General features: G+C 36.8%; 1 protein-coding gene across 2 annotated transcripts in view; it reads right to left on the bottom strand.

The window, feature by feature from the left end:
* Positions 1–12,345, bottom strand: part of pdlim2 (PDZ and LIM domain 2 (mystique)) — a 76,309-nt gene that overhangs the window by 43,485 nt on the left and 20,479 nt on the right. For both annotated transcript variants that reach the window (XM_065247592.2, XM_065247591.2), the window contains exons 2-5: positions 11,652–11,783; positions 5,559–5,710; positions 1,169–1,238; positions 31–182 (exon numbers count right to left, since the gene is read on the bottom strand). In XM_065247592.2, the coding sequence (XP_065103664.1) occupies positions 31–182; positions 1,169–1,238; positions 5,559–5,710; positions 11,652–11,744 (467 nt within the window). In that variant the 5' untranslated portion in view covers positions 11,745–11,783. The remainder of the gene's footprint in view (positions 1–30; positions 183–1,168; positions 1,239–5,558; positions 5,711–11,651; positions 11,784–12,345) is intronic.

Genomic DNA, 12,345 nt, shown 5'->3' on the forward strand with positions numbered 1-12,345 from the left:
AGTGTGAGACACTGAATTGAGTTATGATACCTCCTGTTGTTGGGTGTGATCCTGCCCCACTTGCGATCCGGGGTGGATGGTGACTGGGATGGTGAATATGGGCCGGGGGAAAGAGATGCTGGGCTGGAGATGGTGTATTCCCTGTAGTTCTGATTCTCATCTCGACTCACTTGTACAGCCTCCTGTACAACCAGAGGAAACGCACAAGATCAATTTTGGTTTTTGCAAACTAGAAATATATTGATCAAACTTGAAAGTAAATTTTTGTTCTCTATATCTCGAAGTAAACTGCCTTAAAAGTAGCCAAATTTTTCCACACAGTTGTCACGTGGTCGAACAGAAGGACTACGAGACCTTCGAGGTTCACAGTCCTTTTGAATCCGAATATTCATTACAACTGTCAGCAGCCCCTCATGCACATAAAATGCAATAACCGGTGTGATTTATAATGTTCCTTTTATGTCTCAGTGTTAAAGCCAGAATGAAAAAATGAGATTGATACAGTATGTCTGCTTTCTATTAGAAGAAGATTAACCACTATCTGCTTATCAAAGATTTACAGTTTGCCAGGTTAAGCTGAAACAAGGCATGAAAGTATACATTTCCATTATGACACAACCAAACAGCAATCATTGTGTCAGCTGGAGGTTCAGGTGGGTTGCTAGTCATGATTCAGTTTAACCTGCTTTTTGCACTTTGTAAATCAGGATTTATTCAACTGTGTCAAATCTATGATCAAAATACCTTATTTTGTGTTCAACATAATAAAGAAACTCATACAGGTTTAAAACAACATGGTGGACGGGTAAATAATGTCAGAATTTTCATTTTTTTGGGGTGAACTATTTCTTTAAGTGTGGGGTAGTTGGCCAAAGAGTTTCAATTCACTGTATTTCACCAATGAACTACTAAGTTAGCTGGCTAACATAGATGAGGATCTCTCAAAACTCCAGGAATGATTTGAAAGTCTTGGAAGCATCAGTTAGACAGGTAAAATAATCACTTCCTGGCAAAGTCTCTTTAATATATACTGCTTAGGAAGTGAGATTATGTTACATCTTAAATTGCATAAAGATTTAGTGAGACATTAAGATTTGGATATACTAAACGGCACAGTTCCCTTTGGATTTTCCAAAGTTAATGGTTGCTCTTTTAATGGAAGACTGACCTGGAAGCGGCCCACCAGTTGCTCTGGAGAGGTTATTCCATTAGTTTGACTGGGAGAGGGTAAAGCTGGCCTGTGTGGAGAAAAGAAAACAAGAGCGCTCTTAAATCTTAAGCTAACAAATGTTCACTTATGTTTAAAATGTTTTGAGTGGTGTTTGAAACTTCTGCATAGTTTGGGTCCATTTTTTAAACATGGTTTACTGGATTTTACAAATCACATGAACACTTTTATACAGAATATTTGCATGGCTATGATTCAGCAGCAGGAAAACAGAGCAGTGCTGATACTCAATATAACAGTATGTTTCCATTACCCTTCGAATCGATCAAACTGAAATAGCGAATAAAAAATGCGGCCATTGGAAACCCGACAATTTTGCATTAACACATTTTTTACGCTCGGGTGAGGTGGTTTTTTTAGCCAATATGAAAAAGGAATAAATCACAAAACTGCTAATGGAAACAGATTTAGTATTTGCAGGTCAACTGATGTGTGAAAAAGTCACATGATCTTTTTTTAAATATAGCGCGATGTTTGGTTGGAAGACATAACAGAAGAGGTGTATTTGACTTCATGTGGCATCACAAGAACCGACAAGCGCATGACATAAAAAGCAAGAGTTATTTGGGATTCGATTGCTCTCGATGTTTAAGTTGCTCTCGTGGTATTTTGATGTCATGCACATGTCGGTCTGCGTGGCGCCATATGAAGTCAAACCATGGTTTGTAGGGTTACTATGACAGAAAATGAACAAATAGTAGATTATTAATGTATTAAATGATTTTACCTCTAACAGGAATAGCTGCGTGATGAAGTGAAACCCTGGTTTGTAGAATGACTTATGGCAAGAGAACAAAACTATGTTTTCGTTGAAATACATCTGTTAATGGAAACACTGCCATTACGCAATAGTTTTTCATTAACATTTTGAAAATAATGTTGAAGTTTGCGCAAATGAAAAATACAGCTACTGAAATGAAAAAGCTGCTTTAATGAAAACACAGCTACTGTGACTAAATGTTTATATAACTGTATAAAATGATCACAAGTTCATATCAAATGAAAAACATTTCAGACAAAATTCTGTTTAATTTTCCAGACAGCCCACACAAAGACAAGAAACGTCGGCACATCAGAAAATGCAGCTTAACCAATCAAATTAAAGAAACAACGCACTGCTGTTACTAATAGACTAGATATCCAATACAATCTAATGCTAACAAATTTGAGAACATATTGCTTCTGTAATCTTAAACTTAAAACCCCAGGTTAATTTGTCTTATAACAATTTTGGCTGCCGCTTTTAAATGGTAACCTGGACTAAAAGCTGCCTTATCTCAACAACTTAATGTCAAAGCACCTCAAGCAGTTAAGTATAACTGACATAACATAGATCCAGCCAGGCTACAATGTTATCAATACTGCCTTTCTTGGCAAACTGTGGGTAGCAATGTTTTCTAACCTCAATCCCTCAGATTTGGTACGGATAGTGGTACCATTTAACAAAAATCCAGAACGCTTAATATGTTGACGAACGTGATAAAAAAGACAACATAGTCCTGTGTAATGCATCAGCAGGACTCCTAACCAGGAAGCATCACATGTCTGAATGTGTTTATTTATCTGAAAATTAATCACCATGACCTATGTTCAGTACAGAAAGCTCTTTTAGCATTAAAAGCCACACAAGGGCCTGATTCAGCAATGGAGCTCTGTGTCTTGAGCTGCTGTTGGCATCTCATTCAAACTCGGGAGAGGCTGAAGTAAAAAATAAAGTCTAATATAAATTTCAGTACCTATATAAAAGCTATACATTTAAAAGGCACAGTATGGCTAATATCATGTACAACTGTGTCAGAAAAATGTCTTTGATTTATGAAGCAACTATTGTGTGAGAGGTCAAATGCATTCTTCAAAAGGTGTTTCATCAGAGCATGACAATGTGCTGCAGCGTTCTGACCATAGTTTCATCATATTCTTAAAATAAAACCATCACACATGCAGCCTGTATGAAAACATGAGTGAATAAAAAAAGAGAGAGAAGGCGAAAGGCGGAAAAAAATAAAAACCATATGAGCCAAACATCAAAGGTTCTTCACCAGCTGGAAAGATCTGGCCAGGGGTCAGTAATAGTTGACTCTATAACTCAAAGCCAACAGTTACAACACATTTGAGACAATAGAGAGGGGCCTTAAAACACCCGGACCAATCCAAATATTTGACAGTTAATATTTCTGATCTATTAAGTAAAATATAAAATTACTACAGTAATTTGAGACGTAACTGAGAAAGAACGTAATTAAAGTATTATCTAAATTTCACTAGGAACACTAAGGCTGATCTTTTAATAAGTATCTAACTGCAATTGTTTTTTATAAAAGTGGTAAAAAACATGTTTAATCAAGCACCTGTACTGAATCGATTACATGGTATGCTGAATATGGCTTATCCTAGTCCCAGACAAAAATGCATGTTTGAGCTGGCTCAATTTAAAAACATCTTGCACTGACATTTCTTAACATTTATCAGTGCCATTGTTTTGTTTCAAAATGCACAGTAATTTTTGTGAAGTATGTTTGTAAAAATGACTCAAAATGTCCTAATATACCTAATATTTACGTTGTTCATACTGTCGCTTACTACATCTGAGGTGAAATGACGCGTCTGAGATGTTCAGATCTCGCCATTTATGATCTTGCTAATTCGGTTCTTTGAAAACCCCTGCTGTTGATGATTCGTATGGTAGGATTTCATTGCGCGTCCGTGCACCGCATGAAAAGGCAATACATATCTATAGTAGAATAGTCTTCACAGAAAAGTGTATTTTACACGGAGTAATATTCTTTATTGTATATCACATCTGTTACTGCTGGATAAAGATGACTGATTGCTTTCTTTTATATAGGAAAATTTCAATAAACTTAAAATGAATGTGGTCATAAGTAGCGATGCACCGATGTATCGGCCGCCGATATTTATCAGCCGATTTTTGATGAATTTGAAACCATCGGCATATCGGCAATAGCACGAGAAAGGCCGATACCGATTGTTTATTAATTAACTGCATAAAGAAATCCATTATATGTAAAAAATGAGTTAATGTTGTTAATAAAATAAATGCTGAATAGCAAAAACCACCTTTGAAGGTTGTCATGCTGTCTTATTATATTTGCTTTAGCTTAATTTGTGCCTCTCTTATTATGTTGGTCAGTTGAATGTTAATTGGATCCAATCCATGTTCAGTAAAAATAATTTGATGCAGAAATAAACTAGCTTTTAGACCAACTGTATAGTATTGTATACAAGTGTTTAATATCGGCATCGGTATCGGCCAGAAGTTGTCTGTTTAAATCGGTATCGGCCAAAAAAAATCCTATCGGTGCATCCCTAGTCATAAGCATGTTTGTCTTGTCATTCGTTTAAGAATAATAATAATAATCAAAACACCTGTTACACAAAAAGTTGCAGAAAAGTACAGAAAATTTAAAAAAAAATGTATTATATTTTTAAAAGCACTTCGCTAAAGGATTCAGGTTATACTTTTTTTATTTTGTTTTAAATAAAAAAAGCATTTTATATGAATCATGCATCTTAACGCAGATTGCTTTTGTTAGAATGGAGAAGACAAGACTGCGACAGACTTTCTGCTTCAACCCGTCTTAAAAAAGGTGTGATCTAATCTTGTTTACATGAAATAAGCCTGATCCCGAGCAGGTTTAGGCTTATGGACCCGTTGTTATAACAGCAAATAAACCAAATAATCCAAGATGAAGTCAACAATTAAATCAAGATAATCGAGTAATCCACGTGCAAAGAACGAGCCCCTGTTCATGAAACCGCCCCAAAGTGTTTAATCAAATAAAAACACAAAACAAAAAAAACTGAATGATTTTGAAACTATTATTAGAACAGCTACAGCCTCCATTGGCATGAATGCACTGGTTTTAGTAGATAAACTGGCTGACTGCCACTGGTTTGTCTTAAAGTAAACATTCATTTGTGAAGGTTCAAAAACAGCTAAGCGAAATTCTCATTCATTGTAATGATTCTTCACATTTTAACCTGAGTTAGATATATTATTAAAAGTCTTATCACTATCGCACAGGCAGGTTATTTGTAGGTAGATTGTTCTAAAATATGAAAGGACAAGCAGACATGTACATAAATCTTAACTCATAAACTCTTTCAGCTAGTAGAGGGCAGACACACACACCCTCTTCCTCTAATACTATGGGTTACGGGAGATACACACACAAACAAAGTTTCCCATTGTTGGCCCAGTGTTGTTTCTGGCCTGGTCTGAGACCTTAGGTCAGAAGAGAAAAATGTACTAACATACACAGGGCACAAATAGTTGTGGGTCTGTGTCCTTTAATTGTGTGTGCGTTACCTTTCCACTAGCAGGTTCAGCTGTGTCGTGCAGCTCCTGATTTTGTTTTGTGCTTCTACGTTCAGCATATCGCTGGTGTCCTGCCCATTGATCTCCATGATGATATCACCAGGCTGAAGACAAGCCGAGTCTGCTTTACTGCCAGTGTTCACCTTAAGACAAAGAGAGTCATCAATCAAGTCAATAAATTAACAAACTCTTTCTGAACATATACAGACCTGTCCTTCTAACAAAGTCAGATGGCTCATCTTATTTGTTATTAGCCAATCAATTTATCACAGTCAAAAACCATGAGTTTCTGCAATGAGCTACTTGAAAGGAATTTGTGGTTGGTATCAGGGAGGTACACTCATTTTAGAGAGCTTTGGATTGGAGATTTGTCTATGAAGTGTTTCCTAAACCCAAGAGAATTGCAATAAAACAGCCAGAGTGAGTTTTATGTAAATGCAAACACATCTTGAAATGTGATCCAGGGATCGCTCACGAAATGGGGAATTATAGTAACATTGCCGTAACATTTCTGAAACTTGTCCTGTGTGAACAGAAGGCAGGAACAATGATGTAAGAGGTGCGTCTTCGACACACGTCGTCGCAACAACGTAGTTATCGTTCATCTATTGACACAGGGTTTTATATGCAGATATGCAATTTTCTTGACAAACAATTTTGAAAAACATCCACCAAGTGCATGATTGCAAACACATTACAGGTTTCTTTACGGGATTTTTACAGGATGCGTGATCCTAGACACAGATCCTAGAAAATAACTGGAAGTGTGAATGAACCAAAATCAAATCCCATGACACATTTTCATGTATTCATGTATGTGTGTAAAAAGGGATTATATATTTTAAATGTTTATATCTGCAAAGTGAATTTTGTAGATATTTAAAAAGTATGTTAACATACAGATGGCTGAAAATGTTATTTGACATTGGCTAAAAGTCATAAAACCCAATAAATGATAATAATCCTTTAAACAGCATTTTAACGGGTTTTTAAATCATTGTCCAGATGTTCGTATTCATGCTACTTTAAGGCCTAGTTTTACAGACAAGGCTTAGCTAAAGCCAGGACTAGGCCTTAAGTTATAGTAAATTAAGATGTTTAAGCATTTTTTTATAAACATGCCAAAGAAAAATACATTACTGGTGTGTATCTTGAGACAAATCAATGGCACTGGTATATTTTAAGATCCGTCTTATTTTCAGTTGAGATCTGAAACACGCATTTAGTCTGGGACTACCTTAGCCTTGTCTGTGAAACCAGGGGTAAGAGTTCAAAGAAATGTTAAAAAAGACAAAACATCTTTCAAAAGTGCATTTAATTTATACATTTTGTTATGCCAGGTGTGTTTCCTGAGGTTCGAACACATGAAGTCTGCACTGCTCTACCAGACAATAACAGATAATCAGGGCTCAACCTATTTTGGGAAAAAAATTTCACCTGCTTGAGTGAAAACTAACTGTTGCCACAGAGACACACAATGAAGCGCGTCAAATTCGATCACTGTATGCCTCACTTCACACACAAAACCCCCATTTGTCAATTATATAATGACTTCATGCAGCGTGTAAATGTTTAAAGAAATGTTGTGCAAAACAGACCGTCGTCTTCTGTCATTAATTATTTTAAAGCTATTTAAAACACACCAAAGTATGTTGTGATATTTTGTCTATTATGTAGCTGTGTAGTGGTACGCTTTCAAAAAGAGTTCATACTGGTACTAAATGTACACATATCTGTACCAAAATGGTACATATAAGGACATTTTTAAAGGGTACTGCCTTTGTGACCTAACCAATATTCTGACAGTAATATAAGATCTTTCACAAAGACTTTAAGTTACAGGAAATAAAAGACTTAGTAAATAGAACTAACCTTTACTTATTTTTTTTAAACAGCTGTAACGCACACTACTGTAGCTTGAAGAGTCAGGAAGGAAACGTTTGGGGAACAGCAATAAAAGGAGACACTGATAGGAACAGAAGCCTTGTGCCAATGCCAACCTCTTGCAACTTCATTCTCACCATAAGGCCCTTTGTAGCCCTCTTGAAAACAAACCATGCTGTTCTCTTCAACCCCTCTATACACTAAAGCCTTTTTTACTGCAAGGAGACCATCAAATTCTCTTCTGCTGCTGAGGACACAACACAGAGACCAAGAGGAGTCATTCGAGTCTTTAAAGGAGCAGTTCACTCTAAAATGTAGATTTACTGTATTCTTGTTCCAAACTTGTATATAGTAGGTTTGTACATTTATATCATTTTTTCATTTTTATTAATTCATAGGTCTGAAAAACGAGTACTTGGGGGCGGGGCAATCAAAGGGGCGAGGCGTATACGTCATGTGAAAATAAAAATATTTTTATTAAAACACTCAAATAAAACCTAATTTTGAAAAAACTATGACAGAAAAATAAACACATACTAGATAATTAATAAATTAAATGTTTTTAATAGAAACCTCTAACAGGAAAAGCTGCGTGATGAAGTGAAACTAAAGGGTTAATAAATACAAACTGATGCACTTTCTATATGACGCACTCTACATAATATTAAGCCTTATATACAACATAATTGTATTATGCAACGTGCATATATCTGCACAAAATGCAAGACTTAAACTAAGTTATGTGCTGGAGAGAAAGTTTAAAGCAACACTATGTAGTTTCCATCTAAAATGACTTACAGCTCCCCCATGTGGTTGAAAAGCGCAACAGTGCCTGGTATCAGACACTCTTCTGCAGGCAGGGGGAAGGGCGGGCTGTGTTTCCTACCCTCCACCGCCACTTTCAGAGTGTGCTTGTAGCAGCTAGGAGGCTGCTCAGGTTGCAGCAACAGTACAATTTGTCCAGTTAAAAGTTGTTCTATCACTGAAATAATTTTAGAGACATTATTTAAAGGTAAAAAACTACATAGTGTTGCTTTAACTCATGTTGTGTATGTGCACAATAACAGCGTGCTATAGACTGTAAAAAATATGGAAGTAGTGTCCATGACATCACCCATTGGTTTTTTGAAGATCGTTTTTGAAGCTTAAAGTAGGCGCTGCCTGCCATCCCCATCTTGGCCGCGCGTCACTCGCGGAAAACCGAAAATGGGTAAAGAGGAGGGACGTGGGTGAAGCTGAGGTGGCTGGTTGCTTAAACCACACCCCCCAGCGCAACTCTAGTGACAGCAGTGGCTGTTCAAGCGTTACTCAAGCGACCACGCCCTTAATTATGTAGAAGTTTAAGGCTTAATAATTTAAACGGATGAGTTACAAAAAAATTCACCCCCTCACTGTCATGAAGGGCAAAATTAGCTATACAGACCAAAACCAATTTTTGTACCAGGCTGTAAACATTATTTTCTACTGTAAAGTTGGGCATTTTTAACATGGTGGTCTATGGGAATTGACTCCCTTTTGGAGCCAGCCTCAAGTGGCCAGTCGATGAATAGCAGTTTAAGTCACTTCTGTATTGAGAGATCGGAAGGTTGCCCCTCGTTTGAAACACGTCCATCCAAAGCACAAGCTTCATAATATTATTTTAGCGATTAGCTGTCTCATGTCGTCCTCTCACCTGTTCTCAGTCAAGATATGCTCGTATCGCGCTCTGGTATCTCTTGACATTTGATGTTTAAATATGAGATGATATAAGGGAACCTGTGACGGCGATGTACTAAACTTTATTTAAAATAATAAAATTGTAATCAGCAGACCATTAGATAATATTTGTGCAATTCGCTTAAAAAGTGGATACTGGACTTCTCTAAGATTCGATCACAATATAAAATCATCAGAGTGCCTACCCTTACTTCTATACAGGTTTTTTAACATGAACAACAAAAGTAGATAGTTTAAAGCAATGTTACACAGAACTTGATGTAAATGTACAGTTTGCCATACCAGGAGATTTGCTCCAAGAAGTACATAAATACATCACAATAGTGCCTATGACCGACATACACTGTTGCACAACATGAAAGGTGTTGCAATAACAGACTGTGAAGAGACTGAACATGGTATGCAGTCTAGACAAGTAAGCAAGATTATTAGTAAACAACGACAAAAAACTGATAGTGATAGTGGCAAATGAGGTAAGCACATATAAAAGTCTAAGTTTTTAAGATACAGGTTTACAATCCAAAACATTTTAGCTTAAAATCAAGATGTGATCAGGATTTGAAAATAAAGACTCTATTAGTTGGTACGGTATAAAGTCAATTGTTTCTAGATATTGAGACAGAAGACATTTTTGGTGGAATGAACTTTGTTTTTAGTTGGGACAGACTGTTTTGGTTGAATTTGAGAAAAAAATGAACCAAAGCACAGGAAAAAAATTGGTTCCAGACTGAGTGGCAGAAGTACAACAAACTCTCAATTTCCCAACAGAAAAATGTGTTTCACAACAGTCTGATGAAAATAAAGTGTTGAAAGTGTCAAACCATTCAGCACCAGTTCTAGACACCATTTTATTATCTAAAGAAATATTTTCAATAAAGAATCTTTTTATTTCTTTTTTCGTTGTATGCTGAGGGTTATTTATGACACCATTCTCAAACTTTTCTCCATGCACCCCCCCACCCATCCCTTTGTGCCCCCCCCCAAGAAAATGTATGCCATCAAACAATCTCAAACTTAGAATGTAAAATGTATTTTTAAAAATGTCATAAAACTAGGGGCCCCTGGGACCAAGGGGGCTCATCTCCCAGTTTGAGAACCACTGCCATATAGTCAAAAATGGTTCTTTGTCATCATGAACCACCTTAACTTTTAAGAGTGTATTTAGTATGCAGACTAAAACTAGCTGTTTGAGTTCTGTATAATCTCTGTGGTTAAAAAAGTGTCATACTGTAAGCGACCCGTTTTAGCACTGATCAGTTCTCACCACAGTTTTGAAAAATGCAAAAAAAGAAGAGTTGAGAAGCAAAGCTTAGGGGAGAATACAACAACAGTCTGTGCTCTAGATAGTTTTCCTTTAAAATGCCACATGCAACTAAAATAATTTCTTCTACAGAAAACTGTGTTATCATCTGACGTTGCTTCTCACAAATACACACAGATCATATTAAGGGGTGAGAACTAGAAGGGCGTAAGTGACATTTTGGGTGAAATGGAGATATACACAGTATATATTAAATTAAAGCTCTCGCTGAGCTCTTACTGTTGTCAAAAGGACCGTGTGAATTCTTAATCAAGTTATAAAAGATTGAAATTCGTACACAAAGTAAGATTGGTCATCCTGTAAAGTTGGTGAAATGTCACTTACGCTCTTCTGGTTCTCACCCTTTGATGTTTTATTTGTAATTTCCTGCATAAATAAATAGCAAGGCATTTGCATTTGTACAAGTTAAGAAGCGTTTCACCTTGTTAAAAAGAAACAAAACAATAGCCTGACCATCAAAATTTCCCCTCACACTTCCCAGAACTTCCAAGGACATTGTTTTGTTTCAGCAGCAAGCAAAAAGTAAAATGTTTGGGCAGGTGCGTACACTAGTGTTGGGCGATACCTCATAGTGAGATCGAGTGTACTATCGTGTATCCACGATCTCACAGGCTGACGATAGGACTAAGAAAGGATGTGTGCATTTTTAACAATTTTTTTGCTTTTAACACATCCAGTGTCATTTTACACTAAAAGTGTATCAGGGGGCGGGGCAATAGTTTACTCATTTATTTGTTAATTTTTACAAATGTAAAACAAGCCACTTGATTGGTGGACAAAAAAAGAAGCTGGTTCACTCTAAGGGCAACACTGTCACGACCACAAACTTCGTGGAGGAAGAGTCAGAGTCATGCGCATTACAAGTTCAGGGGCAAGAAGGAAACCATGCCATGTGTTACAAGCTTTCTTGCATGCAAAGTGAAGCCCACAAACCATCTCATGTGAGGAAAAGCACGCAATGCATATGTTAATGTGAAACTATAATGATAAACAAAAAGTAAAACTATAAAGGGCAAACATGTCAACTATCATCATATAGGACCGCTATCGGTATGTCTGACTATCATCGATAGACAATAGTATCATCTATAAGCACTTTCTTTATTCACTAAATAAGTTGTTGTATCACGTTCTGGACAGTTGCTTTGGTTAACAGGAATTACCTTGGAAACAGTTATGGACTTCTTGAAGTCTCGCCCTCCAGATATTCTGAATCCCCATGGAGACGGGCCAATCAGATTTACTTTAAACGGCATCGTGTGACTGGAAACTGTTTCCCAATGCTTGTGAGATTGCTGTGGATGAGAAACAATGTGTGAGGCAAAATATAAACTTGAAAACAGACAGAGGATGCAAGAAAAGAGAGAGACACATTTGGTCAGGTTTAATTTTGACATCTGCCTGACATGCCATAGATGTACTTCATAGTTTCCACTTCTGTGAACCACTGGCTGCTGTTGAAAGGTAAAGTGCCTTCACCTGTTCTCCAGAACATCTGTCATGCTATTCCACATAACTTTAATCCAGACACACAAACAGGCTATACGGCAAACAGACATCACAGAAATGTGCCACATGACTGACATTCCTGAAGTACTCCAAAAAAGTAAGAAAACCACTTAGAGTAACACTTGTGTCAACCCTGAATGCATAACTCCCACCAAACAGACTTTCAGTTTAGTATTTTTGGTGTGAAAAATTCACTGTAATTGCATTTTACTGGTTATGTTACATTTAGACAAGGTACGAGGCCAAAATAAAGATTCATTTCGCTTTTGGTAAAAACAATAAATTTCAGACATTGACGGTAGGAGACCGAAAGTTTGACATTGCAGGGCACCAGACTAACTTTTTTCC

This window comes from Paramisgurnus dabryanus, chromosome 11 (genome assembly GCF_030506205.2).
Source record: "Paramisgurnus dabryanus chromosome 11, PD_genome_1.1, whole genome shotgun sequence".
Taxonomy (NCBI): Eukaryota; Metazoa; Chordata; class Actinopteri; order Cypriniformes; family Cobitidae; genus Paramisgurnus; species Paramisgurnus dabryanus.